The following is a 19,270-nucleotide window of genomic DNA, read 5'->3' on the forward strand; positions in this document are numbered from 1 at the left end:
TGCATATTTTTAGCATTTTTTCTATTAATCGCATTGTACTAATATTTTCAAGATTATTTTCATCTTTTATTCTTCAAATTTAATCAAATTTCTTGTGCTCTATATCAGGGAATTTTTTTGGCATTTTGAATGCTTTTTTTTTGGGGGGGTTTTTTTGCGCATATTTTTCAGTTTCACAGCATATTTTTCTTTCTTTTCTGCTGGATAAATGTACTTCAGTGCTTTTGATATGCATATTTTTTCTCATTTTTGTGCACGTTTTTCTTTTTATGCATATTTTTCTTTTTCTGTAAGTACTCTTTCTTTTTAGGTCATACTTCTGCATTTTAAATCCATATTTCACATTTTAAGTGCATATTTCACATTTTAAGCGCATATTTCACATTTTAAGTGCATATTTTCACAATTTTTATGAGTTTTTTTTTTCATTTTTTAAGCACTTTCAAATGCATTAGATTTTTTTTTTTCTTTTTTTGCGTATATTTTTAATTTTTAGTCTCATACTTCAACATTATTAGATGTATTTGTTTTCATTTTTCGCATATATTTTTGATTTCATGCGATAACCCGGCATTTTTAAATGCAGATTTATTTTTATTTTTAGTGCATATTTCAACGTTTGTTATCGCATGTAATCCGAGTTATAACATATTAATATAATCCTAACATGTACTCACACACACACACACATATTTCAGGGTCATTGGTGCGTTTTCAAATTCTGAAAAATTTGCCGAAGCATTTGAATGTTCTCCTGGAACTCCAATGAATCCAGTCGACAAATGTAACATATGGTGAAATCCATCAATAATTTTGAAAAAAATGGCTCTTGCAAGCCGAAAGTAATGATTTAAATATGAACCAATGATACTGAGATATCAGGTCTATGTCATACTTATCATAATTTGATGAGAAAATTTGTTTTTCAAATTTTTGCATGTTGAGCAAATAAATTATTTTTTTAGAATATTTGCGATTTCAGTTTTGTTCTCAGTCGTGATTATTAGTCGCTTATATTACTGGAGGGAGGGAGGAACCACCGCGACGGAAATAGCATCGTATACAAGGAGATCGCGTGACATGTTTAAGGGTGGACTCACATCTACAGACACTCGCTGTGACGTGTCAGACCATTACCTCCTAGTAAGACGCCTTCATACACAGGGGTGTATAAAGGGGTTCTATCTCCTAGCAATACAGTACCTAGGAAGTAACGGTCAGACTCGGCACACATTCTTTAACACACAAAAAAGTCTGCCTACGCATGCGCAGCCACGATACGATAGATATGAATACGTTCACTGGTTTATGTTAAAGAATGCAATGTCTGACGCGACACGGTGATTGTCTGTAGATGTGAATCCACCCAAATTCACAGTTCGTGCCGGGCGATTTCCCCATTTAAATGTACTGTTCAATCTCCAAATATTGCAATTAGTTGTTTTGTGAAGATTAAAAAACGGTAGAGAACGTTTCAATATAAAAAAAGATTAAGTTATCTCTTGCCTTAATTCTGAGGGATTTGGATTAGAGGGATTTGGCCGTAATCCTCCATGCTGACCAGTGCGGATTGGAGGAAGACCAACGCAACCGTTCACCGCTTGTTAAACATGGCTACTTACGGGCTGCACCACGGGAAGGTGCGGATTGGACCTTAAGCCTCTACTCCTAGTCGATTCCTTCAAGTCCTCATAATGAAGTAATTGAAAAGGGTCTTCTACTAGTTCAAGTAAAGACTATTCAACAACCCTCTTGAATAGAGATAGAAATATTATCTTTCATTAATTCTGGAATTCATTTATGTTGGAATTGTTTCTTTCATTAATTACGGAATATTTTCTTTCATTAATTCTAGATTTATTTATTTCATTTAATTCTAGATTTATTTCTTATATTAATTCCTAGAAATATCTCTTTCTTTAATTCTAAAATTATCTCTTTCACTAATTATGGAATAATAATTGCAAATCTTGGGAAAAAAAAATAGTCTCTTCCTTCCTCATTTCTGTAAACTCCTATGGATGCTATCAGAACCGCAACAAGATGCTTTGTCACATGGGACAAACAGGCATTTTGGCGCCGCTTCCAACGTAGAAGAAACAGTTAAAGGGTGAACTCGGCGCCCCTTCTGGTTCAGCGCCCGGGCACCAGAAATCCGCCTGCTCCCCCTCGTGCGGCCCTAGGTGCTATAAGAAAATAACGGCGATTGCGCTTACGGTAAACAAATCACGTACTATACCGACGAATGATGTTTAGGATACCGTTCTTAGCACTGCCGAGGCGGAGACCGCTAACGTCATTCTCTCTCCAGTAGTATAAGCCAATACCTCCTAGATACTACGTCTCCTAAGCTATCTAGGAGGTATTGTATAAGCTCGATGCCGTTAGGTCTTCGTAATTTGATGCTAACCCGTCACCGAATTAATGTCCGATAATTGCGGAGCAATATTTCCCAAATAAGTTTATCCGGCAATTTCGGGCACGCGCAGTCCAAAATGATGGCAGCACCACAAGGACACGAAACACGCATAACATTGGCACCGTAAATACGTTAAAGCCACTTACACCCAGAGCACATTCTGGAATGTGGCCAATTACTCAGAAATCATCAATCAATGAGGCAAATAAGGATTATGTGTGTATCCGTAATCCTTGCACGGATTCCGTGTATTTGCCTTATTCGTTGATGATTTCTGAGTATTATTGAGCAAAGTTCCGATTTTATTTTTCGAGCAAAGTTCAAAATCTATTCTTCCATGTGCAAATTAGTTAGTAATAGTCCCAAAGAATTTGAAAGTCGATTTGTGAGGCAACGCTGTATACTTTTTGAAACGCTCACGTTCGTTACTTAGTGCATACTGTCGGTATCTCCCAGAATCGTTTACAAAAGCGGTTTACAACTGTGTATCGTGGCCTCCCTGGGAAACCGCGTAAATGAGCTTGGGGAGGGAAGTAATTTGAACTTTTTCATTTACAATAAATAAATATACGTCAAACCTAAAATGCACCTCAGCTTTTACCTCGCTTATTATCCATATACGCTTTCACTTGCCAAAAATAAAGCACACAATTAATAAATTAGAGAATACAGAGTATCTAAAAAAGTAACCCTTCCCCCATAAAAATTGGAAATCTTAAAAACTTTTAAATTAAAAACACTCGTTTTTCATTCTTGCAGACGGCCCTGTAAAATTTTAATTGTCAGGTTTGACGAGGTCATGCGTTTTTTGATTAGGAAGCCCTACAATGATTCAACTTCCATTGGTTGTCAAACACGTTGATGTATCCGCTGATCATACTTGTCAATTAGTACGGAATTTCCGTAGTTTCTACGGATTTCTACCATGAAATACGAAACTACGGTGAATCGTGATAAACTACGGAAATGTGTTTTTTTTTTTTTTTATTGAGTCTTCTTTTCTTCAAGAACTTCTTTCAATTCCATTGTCCTATCGAGTATAAAATGACGTCACGCAAAGACCGCATCTCCAAAAAGACTAAATACAAGCCAAGAATAAATATTAAATTATTAAATGCGGGTAAAACGGTTTTTCCGCATTACGAGCTTCTTTTAAGAACAACTTTCCTTCGTTTTTCGAATTTGAATATCTCATTGAATATTGCACTTAGACAAGTGGAATTTTTTTTGTCGGCATCAAGAAAGACAGGGCAACAACTTTTTCATGGGTTCTGGGGCACTTGGGAACTGCATAAAAAGTTATTTTGTTATTTTAATAACTATACAATCTTGAAACATGAATGATATATATCTTGAGTACTACTAACACATTATTTGGAAACTTTTTCTAATTGGAAGTATACCTCTAGGATCAACGGTTCGCCAGTAAAATGCTATACCCCAGTTTTCTATACACCCTGTATAATTATCACAGTACGTCGACAAAAGAAATTTAAAATTTTCACACACACACAATGATGCGAATCTCAAGATTTAACCCACACTTTTAAATAGAACCTGCTTCGGATGATCTTATGCAATTATTCAGATGAAACAATATTTCGAGAAAAAAATATATCCATAAAGACATGACAAGATGATACCATGATTATATTGTGATGAAATTCGCTTCTCTACAATCAGATTTCATAATATGCAACTTAATAATATCCAATCATTGTGAAAAAAGTCACATGCGTTATCTGCAGTTTCAAACGTCATTGGACAACTGATGTGTGATTATTTTCAGAACTAGAAATGCAACTTGCATGATGCATCGTATCGAACAATTATTTTGCGCCCATATGTGGCACCTCACGGTGCAGAGAAATCAGATTTTTGGAGATATACATAATTATTGAATATAGTAATGTATATATAGAGAGCTTTATATATATATATATATATATATATATGATATTTTAGTTTTTCTTCCTTTTTTTTCAATCAGTATGGCAGGGAAATTTATAGGGTGCCCTAAAATATTTAGGAATCTTAAATATCTCACTTAAAATTAGGGACGGTCTGATTAACTGATTAATCAATCGATTGTTGATAGCAGTTGAAAATTTTAGTTCAGTTAATCAACTTGATCAATCTGATTAAAATTTCCAGGAAAGTTTGTAATTTAACTTTATTCATTTGATGAAATAATTGTCATAAATTGTGTCCATATACATAATATTTCAGATTTTTAACCCTACTGTGCATACTATTGCTAATTGGTAACATCCACTTTTAATGTTTCTTTTTCATTGCCAATCGGCAACTTCATGCATTTGAAACATTCATTATTTCCTTTTTTTTTCATTTTCATTCGAAAATCATTCTAGATGACAGCACAACTCTTCAATTCAAAAAAAGAACGGAAAGAAATGTAGATCTTCTGTAACCTGTTATTTATTAATGGGTGGTATCGTATAACAATTTGAGTTTTCTAGGCTGCACCGGATATAGAAAAAAAAATTCTTGGGCACATTGTGGGGAAAAAACTGTGTGTGTGTGTTTGGAGTTATAAAAGAAATACTTTCCGAGTACACAGTGAGAAAGATGAAATTACATAACTGAAAATACGAGAAAATCTGACACCAAACTGCATATCAATAATGTATTGTGTTAAAGAAAGTAGTCTCGCTACATAACAGACTTTTTACCGCTGAAGAAGGGGCTATATTAGCCTCCAAACAGCTATTTGGTGTCTCATTTTATTATTTCGAATTATAATGGTTGGTTTTCATTTTTCTCATTTGGAGTGAGACCAATTTCTGACAAGAAAGAGCCAATTATCTAAATTGGTAACAAATGAATATTTTAATGGGTGAATTAAAATGCGTGTAGTAGGGCAATGCATGGGCCCTGACCCCAATGGCCTCTACAATTTTTTTTTTTTTTTTTACCTAGGACAGTAGAAATTTAAAAAAAGGAAGGTCAAAAGAAAAGGACCAGAAATTCGGGGGGAAAAATAGAAATTCTGAGATAGAAAAAAGAAACAATGAACCTGGCTGCTTTTTTTGTGGCAACACTTTTTAAACAAAAACTTGTTTGCTAATTATGCAACTCGTACAGTACTGAATAATTTTAATTAAAACAAATCACATTTCTTTACAATGGAGATATAATACAAAATATGTACATTTTACATGAACAGAGTTCTCCTTCAACAAATGATTCACTCAACCATAGATGCATGTGAGGAATTCGTCTTCTGCTTCGTAAAATATGAAACTAAACCATATAATAGCGGCCTAGGAGAAAACAAAAAGTATTATTAAATTAAGGAAATTCCATTCGTAACTTTTCTGCAATTAGTTATGATTAAAAATGGACTTTATGCCCATTCTGCATGAATGTGATTACAACAGTGATACTTTGACTTGCAAGTCATCCAGATTATGCTGAAATGTACTTTTAAAAATGCTCGATCTTGGTGCTAATATACAAAATAAGTAAAAATTTAAGTATGAGCTACAAAATCATTATCTCATTGTATTCAGTTTTTTATTTTATGGTTATCGTTAATGGTTTTATCATAAAAACACTTTCTTTTCCCCCTCTTATTTGCTAGCAATTTGATTAAAAATCATTATTTTAGATGAAAGCCCTTTTACATGTGCAAGATAAGGGGGTTTGAATGGGGATGGTTTGGTGAATATTTATTTTATTTATTTATGCAATATTTAAGCTGATGTCAATACAAAAGAATGTGTTGGGTGGTTATGACAGAGATACAACCTACTTGGCAACATTTTTTCCCTATAGATTCACACCCTCTTCTTTGGTGGATTCTTTCCACCAGTGGTATCATGCCCCCCTTTTCCATAATCCTTTGCTATTTTTCCCCATTGCTGAGTGAAAGAAACTGGCTTTTTCGTTCCCCATATAAACAGGGCCAAAGAGAATGCTTAGCAGTAAGTACATTAGCTATATACAGGGGGTTGGACAAAATAATATGAACACCTGTGAAAAAACAACACTCGATGGAACCTGTCGTATACTCCCGCCCTCTATTGTGGAAGAGTCCCACCTAGTGGGTGAAAATGTGCACACATCAGTCTAGTCGTAGCAGTGATAGCATTCGGATGCCATGTATATATTGGGGAATTAAAACTTTGTTATGGCTGACCTCACAGATTTTGAAAGAGGCGTGTTTGTTGGAGCCCGTCTTGCCGGGGCAACAGTAATGAAAACAGCCACCCTTGTTGGTGTCGGGAGAAGTACAGTGTCGACGGTAATGACAGCCTATAGCAAACAAGGAAAGACATCTGCCAAGCATAACAGTGGCCGAAAGTTGAAGATGACTTATAGAGACAGAAGGGTTTTTAAGTGCATTGTGGCCAGAAAGCACAAGACAACTGCATCCCAGATAACATCTGAGATGAACACACATCTACAGGAAAGTGTATCGATAAAAACTATCCTTCATGAACTGCATGCAGCAAACATACACGGTAGAGCGGCTATTCCGAAATCATTGATGACACCGTACAATGCCTTGAAACATGGTGTTCTCCCATTGGTGTCACGAACATAAGAATTGAACATGACAACAATGGGAGAATGTCATCTGGTCAGACAAATCGTCGTTCACATTATTCCAGACTAACGGACATGTTTACGTTTGGAGAACGCCAGCACAATCTTAGGATGTTGACAGTCTCGTTCCTACTGTTAAGCATGGAGGGGAATTAGAACTGCTGTGGGGCGTCATATCTCACCGTGGTATCGACCCACTTGCTGTTCTGGATGGGCGGATTAATGCATTGGTTTATGTCAATATTCTGGCGGACCATCTTCATCCATGGTGCAATATTAGTTCCCTTATTCTCGACCTATGTTCCAAAATGATAATTTGTCCGTTCACACTGCTGGAATTGTCGGAGACTGGCTTGATGAACACAATGATGAACTGCAACACCTCGTGTGGCCCGCTCAGTCTCATGATTTTAATATGATTGCACCTTTGTGGGGTATTTTGGAGGCCAAACTGAGCAGTAGGTTTCCACCTCCAAAGACACGTTCTGAATTAGTGACCTTTTTGCAGGAGGAGTAGCTATGTATCCCTGTGACTGTTGTGCATGACTTGTATTTGTCCATCCCACGATGGATAAAAGCTGTAATTAATGCAAAAAGAGGGCCAACAGCCTATTAATAAAGGTTTTGTCTCATTTTACAGGTGTCCATATTATTTGGTCCAACCCCTGTACATGGTACACAGTGAGCGTCAGAAGTGTTTCTGCATTGTGGGTGCTCATCTTGATCATTATCAGAAATGCTTCATTGAATTATCTTGTCAAATTTTGTAAATTCCATAATAGGAACAGCTGTGATACCTGAAGTCTGTGGACGGGAAGAAGGTATTTTCAGCAAGCCAATAGGTAATTAGTGACATTTGGACTTTCATCAAAAATGATCAATGGAAAAATATTATGAATTCCATAGTTTGGTACTTGACATTACATTTCACAAAAAATTGAACCTCATTCATTCAATAATCACCTCACATAGTTATTTATCATGTTAAAAGTTCTTAATAAAGAAGACAAAGCTTTATATATGATAGCCCCAGTTCTGAATTATTTCTAGGATTGCTCTGCACCATTATACCAAGTACTTACACTACATTATCCCCCCCCCCCACTCCCAGCTCTGATGCCACTGCATGTACAGTTTGAAAAAAAAAGTTTTCCCCACTTTGAACATCCCACGAATTATTCTGAATGCACCTGAACTAAATTTCACTTAAATTACTTTCACGTTTAAGAGTGCAACCGAAAGTGATCTGAATTATTATTCAAGAAGTTGTGTAAAGCTTTACAATATATTTCGGTATCCTTGAAATTATTCAGGGTTTTTCTCATGAAAATTTCCAAAAGCATCTTTTAGCAATTTCAGTCATGGCATGCAATTTTTCCTACACTACACAAGAATTTATGATGTTGCCATTAAATGCAAGAGATATAGTTTATAACCATTTGATTTCGAAACTTAATACCTTCTTATTTTCAATACATCAATGGGAAAATTCACCTGGACTTACATCATTAGGCTTGGAAACGAATTACTGCTACTACTAAACCAAACGTGCACCTCGTCCACATTCCTTTGCGGAACTTCTAACAAATTGGTACATGTTGGAATGTGCGTGTACATGTTGTGAACCGAATATGAAGTTTGTTTCTATGTAATGCTTGTTATGTGTAATGCTGCTATCAAGTTTTCTAACTATGAGTGAGGTGTAATGATTGAATAATTACACCATTGAAAGCTTGAAGCTCTGCTGCCATCTGCTATCAATTTTTCTAACTATGTGTGAAGTGTAATAACTATATCATTGTGTGCCTATTTGCTCTATACAGCGAGACTTTTTAACGGGGAGATCGGCTTGCAAGTTACGAATCACAGAAAACCAACTTCAGCCAACCACCACTATGGCAATAATGGGGTTCGAACCCGTGTCGATGCAAATCCATCACTATGACCACTTGACCACCACAATGGCAGAAACAAATTACTGACTTAAATCTGGGAAGAACTAAAATTTCCACTGTTCTGAGGTGTCTGAAGCCATCACTATTTATTAAAAAGCTATAGAATTATGCAATTGTGCACGTCTTATATAAATAATATACTCACACATTTGCTGCTCCTGCCATGGGTTTGACATTTAGTTGCCGTTGTAGAAAATCTCTATCAATAAACTCCGGTTGGCCAGATTCTACAGAATCAAAGATACGAAAAGGAAAGAAATTTGAAGATGATAATAATAATTTTATGATTAAAATAAAAAAAATTTATAATTTTATTTTGAACACAAATGGCTCAATTTCCCAGTGAATTCATGTAAGAAAAGCATTAAGTCATATGTTTTTATAAAAAATAATAACTGAATGTGTGTAAACTACCAAAGTTCGTGAAAGAAAAACGTGTGAATTTACAGAAGAATCTGTCTGTTTTTGGGGTAAGAAATTGCTGATTGATTTGGTTACAGTGTCCTTCAGCAAGTATTTGAAATAATTTGTTCATATTTGCGACAAATATGTCTGTTAGCATATCAGTTTTGATATCTGATCTTTCTTTGCACGCTATGTGTAACTTTCTTCCAAACTAGTAATAAGATTTGTCATTCGCATCATCCCGAATTCTAAAAAAACCCAAGAATTAGAAAATCTGAATGGTATACTTCTCTGGACATATAAGACTAAGATTCATCCCCCCCCCACCCCACGCTGAAGCCCTGTCAGCCCATCCAGCTAGGAGGCAAACAATTATTAACGTAGGAGTTGAAATTTCGTTACTCAGACAAATTTGATTTTTTTTTTTTTCAAAATTTTGTGTCATTTCTTAAATTTATGTGGCGATGAAAAAAGCAGATTTTTTCTGAATATTATGCCGAGGTGAACTCGAAAAGAAAAATCATCTGGTCTCCGTATGAGCTCAACCCAGGCCGTCTTGTAAACCGGGCAAGCATGCTACCATTTACACCATGAGACATGACCCTGCCTTCCTACTTGAGGGCCATTTGCAGCCTTGAGATAGGCTGCTAATGCCTCTACTTCAGCACCTCACACCACAGTGCATGAAATAAGGAAGGCAGGGTCGTGTTTCCAGTGGCGTAGTTAATATTTTGCTTGCCAGGTTTGCAAGAGGGCCTGGGTGCATGTCCCTGTGGAAACCAGGTGACTTATCTTTCTGAGTTCAACTACGCATAATATCCAGAAAATATCTGTTTCCTTGATGTATTGGGCTAAGAAAAAACCATCTATCTCTCTCACGTGATTGTCCACAACCGTCTGTAGCAATGAAAATTTTTCAGCATGACATCATCTTATAATGAAAAAACTTCATTCTCCATTTTTTTTCGCAAAAATAAATTTTTCGTAATTTTAGATCGAAAACATCATGCATCATCTAAAACAACTTTTTAAAAAAAAATTGCCTACGATCTGCTCTCTATGGAGAAAAAAATTAACCCCTCTTCTGTGTTATTTAATGGGGATGTTCCATTCTTTTTCTGCTCTTTCTGTAATTCTGTAAAGGGGTCATTCAAGTAATATGTCAGCATCGATCGGGGGGGGGGGGGGGTCGGGTTTGCTGACTTTTTCATGACAACGGGGGGGGGGGGTTTGATTGATGCTTATGTCATCAACCACTCTTTATGAAAATATGAAATATTCTTAATGGCATCTTACTCTGTGTGCCAAAAACAAAAAATCTTTTGCTAGTTTGTGGGCACCTGAACTAACATTCTCCCTATTGACTAGACAAGTCCTCTACAGAGTCACTTTAGTGATTCCTAATGTTCTGCAGATCCTTCAAGTGATCTGGAAATGTGTCCGAACTGCTCAAGTGTTCTGGAAATGTGTTTCGGGCCACTTATGTGTTCTAGAAATGTGAAGTGGGCCACTTCAGTGCTCTAGAAATGTGTCGCAGGCCACTTAAGTGCTCTGTAACTGTGCCACAGGCTGCTTAAGTGCTTTGTGACTGCATGCTGCTTACATGTTCTGTGATTGTGCCACTCAAGTGACTGGTAATTGTGTCACAGATCACTTAAGTAATCTGGGAATTTGCCGCAGGTAACTTGAATGATGTAGAACTGCTCTGCGGGCCACTTAAGTGCTCCAAAACTGTGCCATGTGTCATATAAGGGGATATCCCTAAATGTGTCATGGGCCGTTTAAGTGTTCTGTAACTGTGTCCTGGGTTACTTAGATGATCTTTGAATGTGAAAGTGATCTTTGATGCCTACTTCAGTGATCTGAAAATGTGCCACAGGTCATTTAAGCGATTTGTAAATGTGCCGCTTAGTTAATTTTTACAAAATTAGGTTTGGGGGGGGGGCAGCCACATCAGATAACCTTCAGGGCAACATTTAGTCTGTGGGTCAAAGGTTTGCTATATATGCCTTAAAGGATGGGTCGCAATGAATTTCTTAAAGAGAAAATCACTCAAGTGATCTATGAATGTGCCACGGGCCTACTTGAGTGATCTGAATGTGCACCCCAGGCCACTTAAATGCTCTGGAATTCTGCCACAGGTGATTTGAGTGATCTTTAAATGTGCAGCTTAGTTCATGAAATGTGTTGCTTACAAAATCAGGTTTGAGGTGGCTGGCCACATCAGATAACCCTGAGGGCCACCTTTGCCATGCGGGGCATTGGTTTAGCATATTTGGGTTAGAGGGTAGATGGCAATGAACTTCTCGAATGGAAATTTTGAGTTCTCAGCCTTCAAATACCATTGAAATTAACAGAAATTGATTATAATAACATATAAAGGTATGCTATGCGTTAGGAGATAGGGGGACAGCTGAAACGAAATTTTGCTGACGGGGGGGGGGGTCAAAGTTTTGTTGACTTTAGCTGATAAGAGGGGGAAAGGGGTCAAAAATAGCTACAAATCTGCTGGCATAATATTTGAATGCCCCCCCCCCAAAATTTGAGAATCGTTGATGTATAAAGTTTTCATTATAAAGTGGCAATGTGTGATAAATATACATTACACTACAGGAATGCCTAAGCAATGGAGGAAAATATTTTAAACTTCAATAGATCAATAAATTCATGTCATATGCCTACCTGTCATAAGAATGGATCGAGTGCAATGGTACCCATTGAAAGCGAGATATTCTCTGATCAGCTCATTGATGACTAAGTTCTCATTTGAAAGTCTCGGTATATTCTTTTCGCTTTCTGCTCGCAATGTACTGAACACTTCAGCTCGTATTCTGGTCTTTACTTCGGTGAGAACTCCTGATTTAGCAAGTGTTTCCTTCAATGCTGAAAAAGAAATAAATGGACACACATCAGTCTTTCTAAAATTTCACTGAAATGACGGTTAGCTTTTTATACTTATGGGTTTTTTCCCCTGTTACTGAAATAGGCGATTAATTTCCTAACTTGTGTGTGAATTATGTGTGTTTCTCGATCTTTGCAGCCCGTGGCCCCAATTGGACCATATTTTTTTCACGACCCCTCCAATCCTATCTGCTCACCCCCTCATCTGAGACCTTTTCTACTTATTGAATTGAATTTAATCAGAAATAAATTTTATATAATGAACAAAATTTTACAAATATGATCGATCTCTAGGACCCTATGCCAAGCACGAATCCACATTGGGAGGAGGATGTCATCACACCCAATATTAAGCCCCGGGCTATAAACACGTAGGTTGCCCTGGTACCATGGACAACAATGCTAGATTCCAAAAGTGGTGACATTTTTTCCTACCGTATTTCTCGAAAGCTTTATTTCTTCGCAGTTCTCTGTGGCCCACTTCACCACTCGTCGTGGCTCCCCTTTCATCTGCTTTTCACCCATGGCCCTCCTACAGCATTTCAGGACCACTAAAGGGCCATATGGCCCCAGGTTGAGAAACACTGAATTACGTTACGATATAGAATGTCTCCAAACATAAATATTCAGTCTGCATACTTCTGCCAACAAATGTTGGTCCAAATGTCAACCAAAATACCCAAAAATATTCTTAGCGCGACTTCTTTGCCAGCTAATAAATTAAATGTAGTCAGCAAAGAAGTTCATTAAAAATTTGTGGTGAAAAAAATTAATTTAAACACAACCATGTAAAGGGATGGGCAAATCCAAGGATGTGTTTCGCCTGTTTCGGCATTTAACTTGAACGGGTTTAGCATATGCAGCTTACAGGGTGAGTCGCAATAAATTTCTTAAAGGGAAATTTTGAGTTCTTAGACTTCAAATAGCATTGAAATTGACAGAAATAGATTATAATAACATAAAGGTATTTTAACCTGAAATTTTAATTTGTTTTAAAATATTTCTGCATCATTGAGTGGGAGGTTGCACGAGTCCCACTATGCCGAGACCCTTTCCCACGTAAGTCTCTGATCCCGTTAGGAGGTAGGGTGAAGGGCTGACAAGGGGGGAAGAGTTTTATTGACTTTTTGCTGACAGGGGAAGGGGGGGTTAAGGGGGTTAAAATGGCTAAAAACCTGCTGACATAATACCGGGCCCCTTCTAGGAAGTGGGGGCAGAGCTGACGAAATTTTGCTGAAAGGGAAGTTAGAGTTTTGCTGACAGAGGTGGTGAAAAATGGCTAAAAAGCTGCTAATGTAATACTTGAAACCCTGTGGAATTTATTTTTCTGATTTTAATTTTGTATTTTTGTGACTTTTTTTTAAATTCGGTAGTATGAGTTTACCGCCCATTCAATTCCGTGTGGATTATTTCGATTTATAACATGGATTATTTCACGTGTATGTGCCCTAAGGATTATTTTTATTTCTAACGTGGATTATTGTTGTGCGGTGGAGGAAGGGGGAAAAAACAGGTTAGCTGTGAAAAAAAAAAACCTTTATTTCCCTTTCTCCTTCTTCGCAAGGTTACAGTGGACTCGGCACTTGTGCCAAGAAGTGCAGAGTCTACTGTAACCCCGCGAAGACACCCTTACTGCTTTTTCACCCAGAATTTTATTTATTAAAAATTATTTATTATTATTTATTCATTAAATATTCGTGTCTAAACAAAAGACTAGGCTGACACCCCTTTCAACCAACTGCACCCCTTGCACCCTCGCTCAGGCCGCATCTGCCTAAAATGTTATTTCTAACCTCGAAACTATATGATGTTTTTTTTATTGTTTTTATCATTTTTTTTCCTTTCAATTGCTGTAGTATAATCAGCTTTTGACAATATGTTAGCGGTTTTTCTTTTTTTTTTCTTTGGCAAGAAAGACGTAAGAAAGCATGACTACGTTTCACTTTTGGCGACTTTAGGACGTGTTTCTCGCCAAAGAAAAAATATCTGTTTCCCCTAATTATCATTTGGTAAAGGAGGTCTGCGGCTTTCGCCTTATTGGGGGTCCATGGACCACAAAAAGTCAAAAAGTCCCTGACCCAAAGGGACATTACCTATGATCCACGCTCGGATCGTAAATTTATAAAATAGCGCAATGTTTTAAAAATATCAAATCTGTATGTGTAGTTACCAGATTTCAACTCAGATGTTGGAACTTTGAAATCCATTTTTTTTTCACGGAAAGTAAATAAACATAAATCTGATCGGCTTGGACTCAATTTTATGTATCTGTTTTGCCTTTAACTTGACTGAATTTTTATCCGAAAACAGAAAGATGACGTAATGATGTGACGTCATTTGTATCATAAAGTTTGATATAGTTTATTTTAAATTTTCTAGATTGCGGGAGGAGTTCTAGTGGTTTAATGAATTTCTATACAGGGAAAGAACGGTGCTGTTCTGGGACGTCCGTTGTCATCAAATTGACCATATTTCTGCAAGACAACTACGGGACATCAGGAATTTTCTCTAAAAATGATGCTAAAAGCGTGCAAATTGGAGAAGTAAAGTGTCTAAAACCAATGAAAAATCGCCATTGGCGAGAAATGAAACAGTATTGCAAAGTTGAAAGGGTGCAGAGAAGAGCCACACGTGTTCTTGATGGCAGATGAGGCTTGAGCTATGAAGAAAGACTTCATTTTTTGAATATGTTAACATTATCTCCCAGACATCTGCTTTCATAGGTGTCGGGGAGATATGATCGAAGTGTTCAAAATTTTCAACGGGATGGACGGATTGGTATAAGGGACATTTCTAGGTTGTGGTGTCGCAGGGAATTTTTCTCCAATACAGGGTTGTTAATAAATGGAATAGCTTAGCTTATCCCCCGGGAAAAACACAATTGACCCGTTTAAAACGAAATACGATAAACATGTTGGAGTAAATCGAGAAGCTATCCATACACTGACAGCCATAAATTTATTTTACGGGAATTGTATAATATTTTATCATTTATATTATATATTGTTTCTAGTTCTTGTAATTTATTTTTAATTGGGTTGCGTTATTTTTGAAATATATGACATCCATATTTGTTACGGGCATCTTTTTCTCAGCGACTTCGTTGGGCATTTTGCCTGTTGTCGCGTTGTATTTGTATAAAAACATACAAATATGTGATATGAATCTATATTTCTTTTGTTGTAATTATAATTTAATTTCAAATAGAATAAAAATTCATGTTCTTTTCGTTGTAAATATGGGAAAAAAGGACATTTTTTTTCCTTTTACAAAAATGAAGAGAGAAAACTCGGGGGAAGTTCGCAAAAGTTCTAATATATTATGCAAATTCGAATTAAATTTCTACTGTAGAAAAAATGTACCATCTTGAAAAAGAGAAGGGTCCCCTTTTTAACTGAGGGCAGAGCCGCAACTAGGGGGGAAGCAGACGGATCTGGTGCCCCGGACTAGAAGGGACGCAAATTCCACCCTTTATCCTCTCCAACATAACGGGGAGCCAAAATCCGGGCTTGCCCCTTCTGACTAAGCATCTAGTTGCGACCCTGGCTTAGGGTATTTGTTAACTCTTTACGGTCCTAAGATTTTTTCGGCATTTCGTAGGTACTATTCGTATTTTACAGCACCTCCCCGCAATGAGGAAGACCCCTGAAAGTTTCCGTTTGCAGTTTTTGATGAGTTGTAAGCCGAATTCACGGGGCCACAGGCGTAAAGTTATTGGAAATATTGGGGGCTCAAATATTTCTATAGGTTATTATGGCAAATATTGGGGGGCCTCGGGCCGGTCACATGTTTATACCTATGGGTGGTCCTTCCTAATATCGTAAAGGGCCGTTGTAACAATGGAATACCATCGTTTCCTGGAGTAGACCTTTGTCGAGTCCACCTTAGCATAGGATCGCTAGAAAGATCAAGGGATCGGGTATTGAGCATTGCTTCACTCATTTTGTTTTGTTTCCTGAATATTCTGACGGCCTCGGAGCAGTCTTAATCCTTTTAAGCAGCATACTGATGAGAAATCTCACCTACAAGAGACAAGCCATTTTCAATCTCCAACAAAGGCACTACAAAATAGCCACGCTTCCTTTACTCTTCCAGTACCTAGGCTGGGGCAACCAGGGCCCCTCCACAAAAAATTTACATTTATTTTGCATAACAATAACCCTTTCAGGGAGGGGGGTTCCGAGGAGGCACGCCGGCTAGGCCCTGCCCCAGTACCAATATTTTTTTTTTACTCACTAATTATTTATTCCCAAGTGTAATCGGTGATTCGAGATTTTAAACTTCAAGCTCAAAAGCCTGTCATTTCAACTATTTTTCTGGGGGCAAAGAACATATACTAATATTTCTACCTTGTTTGTCCGTTTTTCTATTGTATGTTTTAAAGCCGAGGGAGAGCAGCAATCGCACCCCCCCCCCACCAAATCTGTGCCCCTCCCACATTTTCTGCAAGCTTCTTTATTTTTTCCAGTACACCTCTGGTGTGTTTGAAGGGAAAAAACAATAATTTTTAAGATTAAATCTGGAAATGTTTGTTGACAACCAAAATAACATTGAGACATTCCAAGTGCTAGAAATTTTCACCAATCATTTAATACATCAATAAATACCAATAAACCATCACAAATATTGAAAACGAAAACATGAGGACATCGATACTGAACTTTGTTCAGCGTTCTTCGTAACCATTAATTAGTTTCAATGAGCTTTGTGCCTTTTACATAATTTATATACAAATACAAGGCTGATTTTTTTTATTCCCTTTGCATACCGAATGTAGCAATGAAACAGGAACAACTATTTATTCCATTCCTTTATACAAAGTCAGAAAAAAAAATTATTCACATTCTTATTTCTTATTCATGCATGTCGTTTCTACTTTTAGGAGACAACAAGATATGAACAATTGATCTGTATCACAACAAGGGAAAAAAACGGGTCTATCATACAATAACAAGATTTCGATAAATATGTGTTCAACATTATATATATATATATAAATGCATTGCAAAAACAAACTTGTTCAATGAAAAAAAATGCATGCATTATTTACAAAAAGATGTGCTGTTGCATAGTGATTCTTCCGTTCGTGCATTGGTTAGAAACCGTAACAAGTTGTTAATGAAGTATTATTTTGCTAATCCAGATTGTCAGGAGAACAAAATTCCACCCAGAGATATATTTTTACATTGAAACTATGAAATGATCATAAGGCAAGATAGATTTAGGGCCAAGGCTTGGAACAAAAAGATGCCAGTACATATATATTATAACAGTCCACCCCCATCATTGATTGATGCTGGGGAGGGAAGCTATGACCCCCGGATCGTTCTTTCAATATTATAAATTTTGCCATGGATATTCATTCACTCCACGAAATCAAAAGCATTTCTTGTATTAAACACTTATTATATGAGCAACCGTAAACAGCATGAAATTTGAAATGCAATTAGATAACCAAAGATTCGATCCAGAAATGCTCGTATTGAAAGAGTTCATCTATACTCCAATACGCTGCCCTTCCTCATTTGAACGCTTTGAAATTTTGCCAGTTGTCCATTCTTAGTCACTAAGACTACAGCTTAAGTGACTCAGAGCTCTCATTTGACAATTACAGCATTCTCAAATGAAGTTTGATGACATCAATCAAACAATATGACAGATTAAAAAAAAAATTCATGTGTTTCCTTTCTTATGCTGTTTGGATGAGCAAAATACTACTGTACGCTTTACAAAACACATTTGAAAAAAAGAACATGGCCTGAAAATTCTTTCTAACTACGATATGACAATGCAATTATTTGAGAGATACAAAAAGTTTGTCTCGTATTAAATACAACGATTTTATTCAAACAAGGAAAACAAAAACTGAGAAACAAGTTTTCAAGATATTTGATAGGGTAATTTGAATGTGAAATGCATTTTTATCCACTCTTTAATTTTTAAGTTTTAGAACAAAACAAGCAATAAGAGTATCGGTTACATTTTCAAGTTTTGTAAAAGATCTTTTATCAAACTTTATAGTGTAATCCCAGTCTTATTTGAATTAAATTCTAATATGGACTATAAAATCTATGCCATTATGAAAGATCAAGTTCAAATAATACTGTGGGAATAGAAAATGCAAATTAATCTAAGTTCATTATTAGAAATAATTTGTTACATTCGAGGTACAGTCGGTCCCCACTTAATCGGATAACGGATAAATAAATACCCCGCTTGAATGGATAAAATCCTCAGACACCAAAGTTTCTCCCATACAGACAGTGTTGAAGTTTCCCGCTAAATTTGATAATTTCAATTACTTCTCCCCGTTTAATAAAATATTAAACTTCACATGTCGACTGTTAAAAACTGCTATACACATAATGTTCTTTTTTTAATGAAACATTTAGAATTAATGGAAAATATGATACTAAGTTAAGATTTTTTAAAAATCGAGAATGAGTACACTACTACTAAACCACACATACACCTCCTCCGTGTATTCCTCTGTAAAAGTTCTAACAAATTGGTACATGTTGGAATATATGTTGTAAACCTAACATGAAGTTTGTTTCTGAGTAATGCTTGTTATAGTGCTACCACATCTGCCATCTATTTTTCAAACTATGAGTAAAGTGTGAAAATGACCAAATAATTGTATAATTTTAGGCCTGTTGCTCTCTGTGGCGAAAATGTCTAACAGGGAAATCATTCGCACTTTGAAGTTGGGAACCGCAGAAAACCAATTTCAGCCGACCACCACTATTGTGCCGGTGGGGTTCGAGCCTGGGTCCTCGCAATGCGAGAACATCACCTCCAAATATTCAAGTTGTCTTCAAAATACGTAAGTTTTTTTTTCCTCTGTTGAGCCAAAAGAGGCTAATCAATAGGGCACTAACTTTCCTAATGAAAAATAAAAAAAACTCTGGTATTTTCATTATTGTAATTAAATACAATTTTCATTTCATTTTTTATGGTGGATTTGAGAAGCTTCATTAATATTGATCCTTCTCATGAGTTTTCAATATACAAACTC

At 36.5% G+C, this 19,270-nt stretch overlaps 2 protein-coding genes across 2 annotated transcripts in view; one reads left to right on the forward strand and one right to left on the reverse strand.

The window, feature by feature from the left end:
• LOC149075755 (neprilysin-2-like) overlaps positions 1 to 937 on the forward strand; it is a 28,463-nt gene extending 27,526 nt beyond the window's left edge. Inside the window, exon 21 of the mRNA XM_089243259.1 lies at positions 699 to 937. Within this exon, the coding sequence (XP_089099385.1) occupies positions 699 to 798 (100 nt within the window). The 3' untranslated portion in view covers positions 799 to 937. The remainder of the gene's footprint in view (positions 1 to 698) is intronic.
• Positions 938 to 5,519: 4,582 nt separating this feature from the next.
• LOC149075756 (centrosomal protein 20-like) lies at positions 5,520 to 14,516 on the reverse strand. Its single transcript, XM_089245453.1, has 4 exons — positions 14,423 to 14,516; positions 12,034 to 12,234; positions 9,092 to 9,173; positions 5,520 to 5,703 (listed from the first exon to the last, which is right to left on the reverse strand). Exons 1-4 carry the CDS (start codon positions 14,457 to 14,459, stop codon positions 5,628 to 5,630), a joined length of 396 nt encoding a protein of 131 aa, XP_089101579.1. The 5' UTR covers positions 14,460 to 14,516; the 3' UTR covers positions 5,520 to 5,627.
• Positions 14,517 to 19,270: the final 4,754 nt, after the last annotated feature.

Source organism: Pholcus phalangioides, unplaced genomic scaffold (assembly GCF_987345545.1).
Source record: "Pholcus phalangioides strain wild (caught in Gottingen) unplaced genomic scaffold, Ppha-v1.0 ptg000015l_1, whole genome shotgun sequence".
Taxonomy (NCBI): domain Eukaryota; kingdom Metazoa; phylum Arthropoda; class Arachnida; order Araneae; family Pholcidae; genus Pholcus; species Pholcus phalangioides.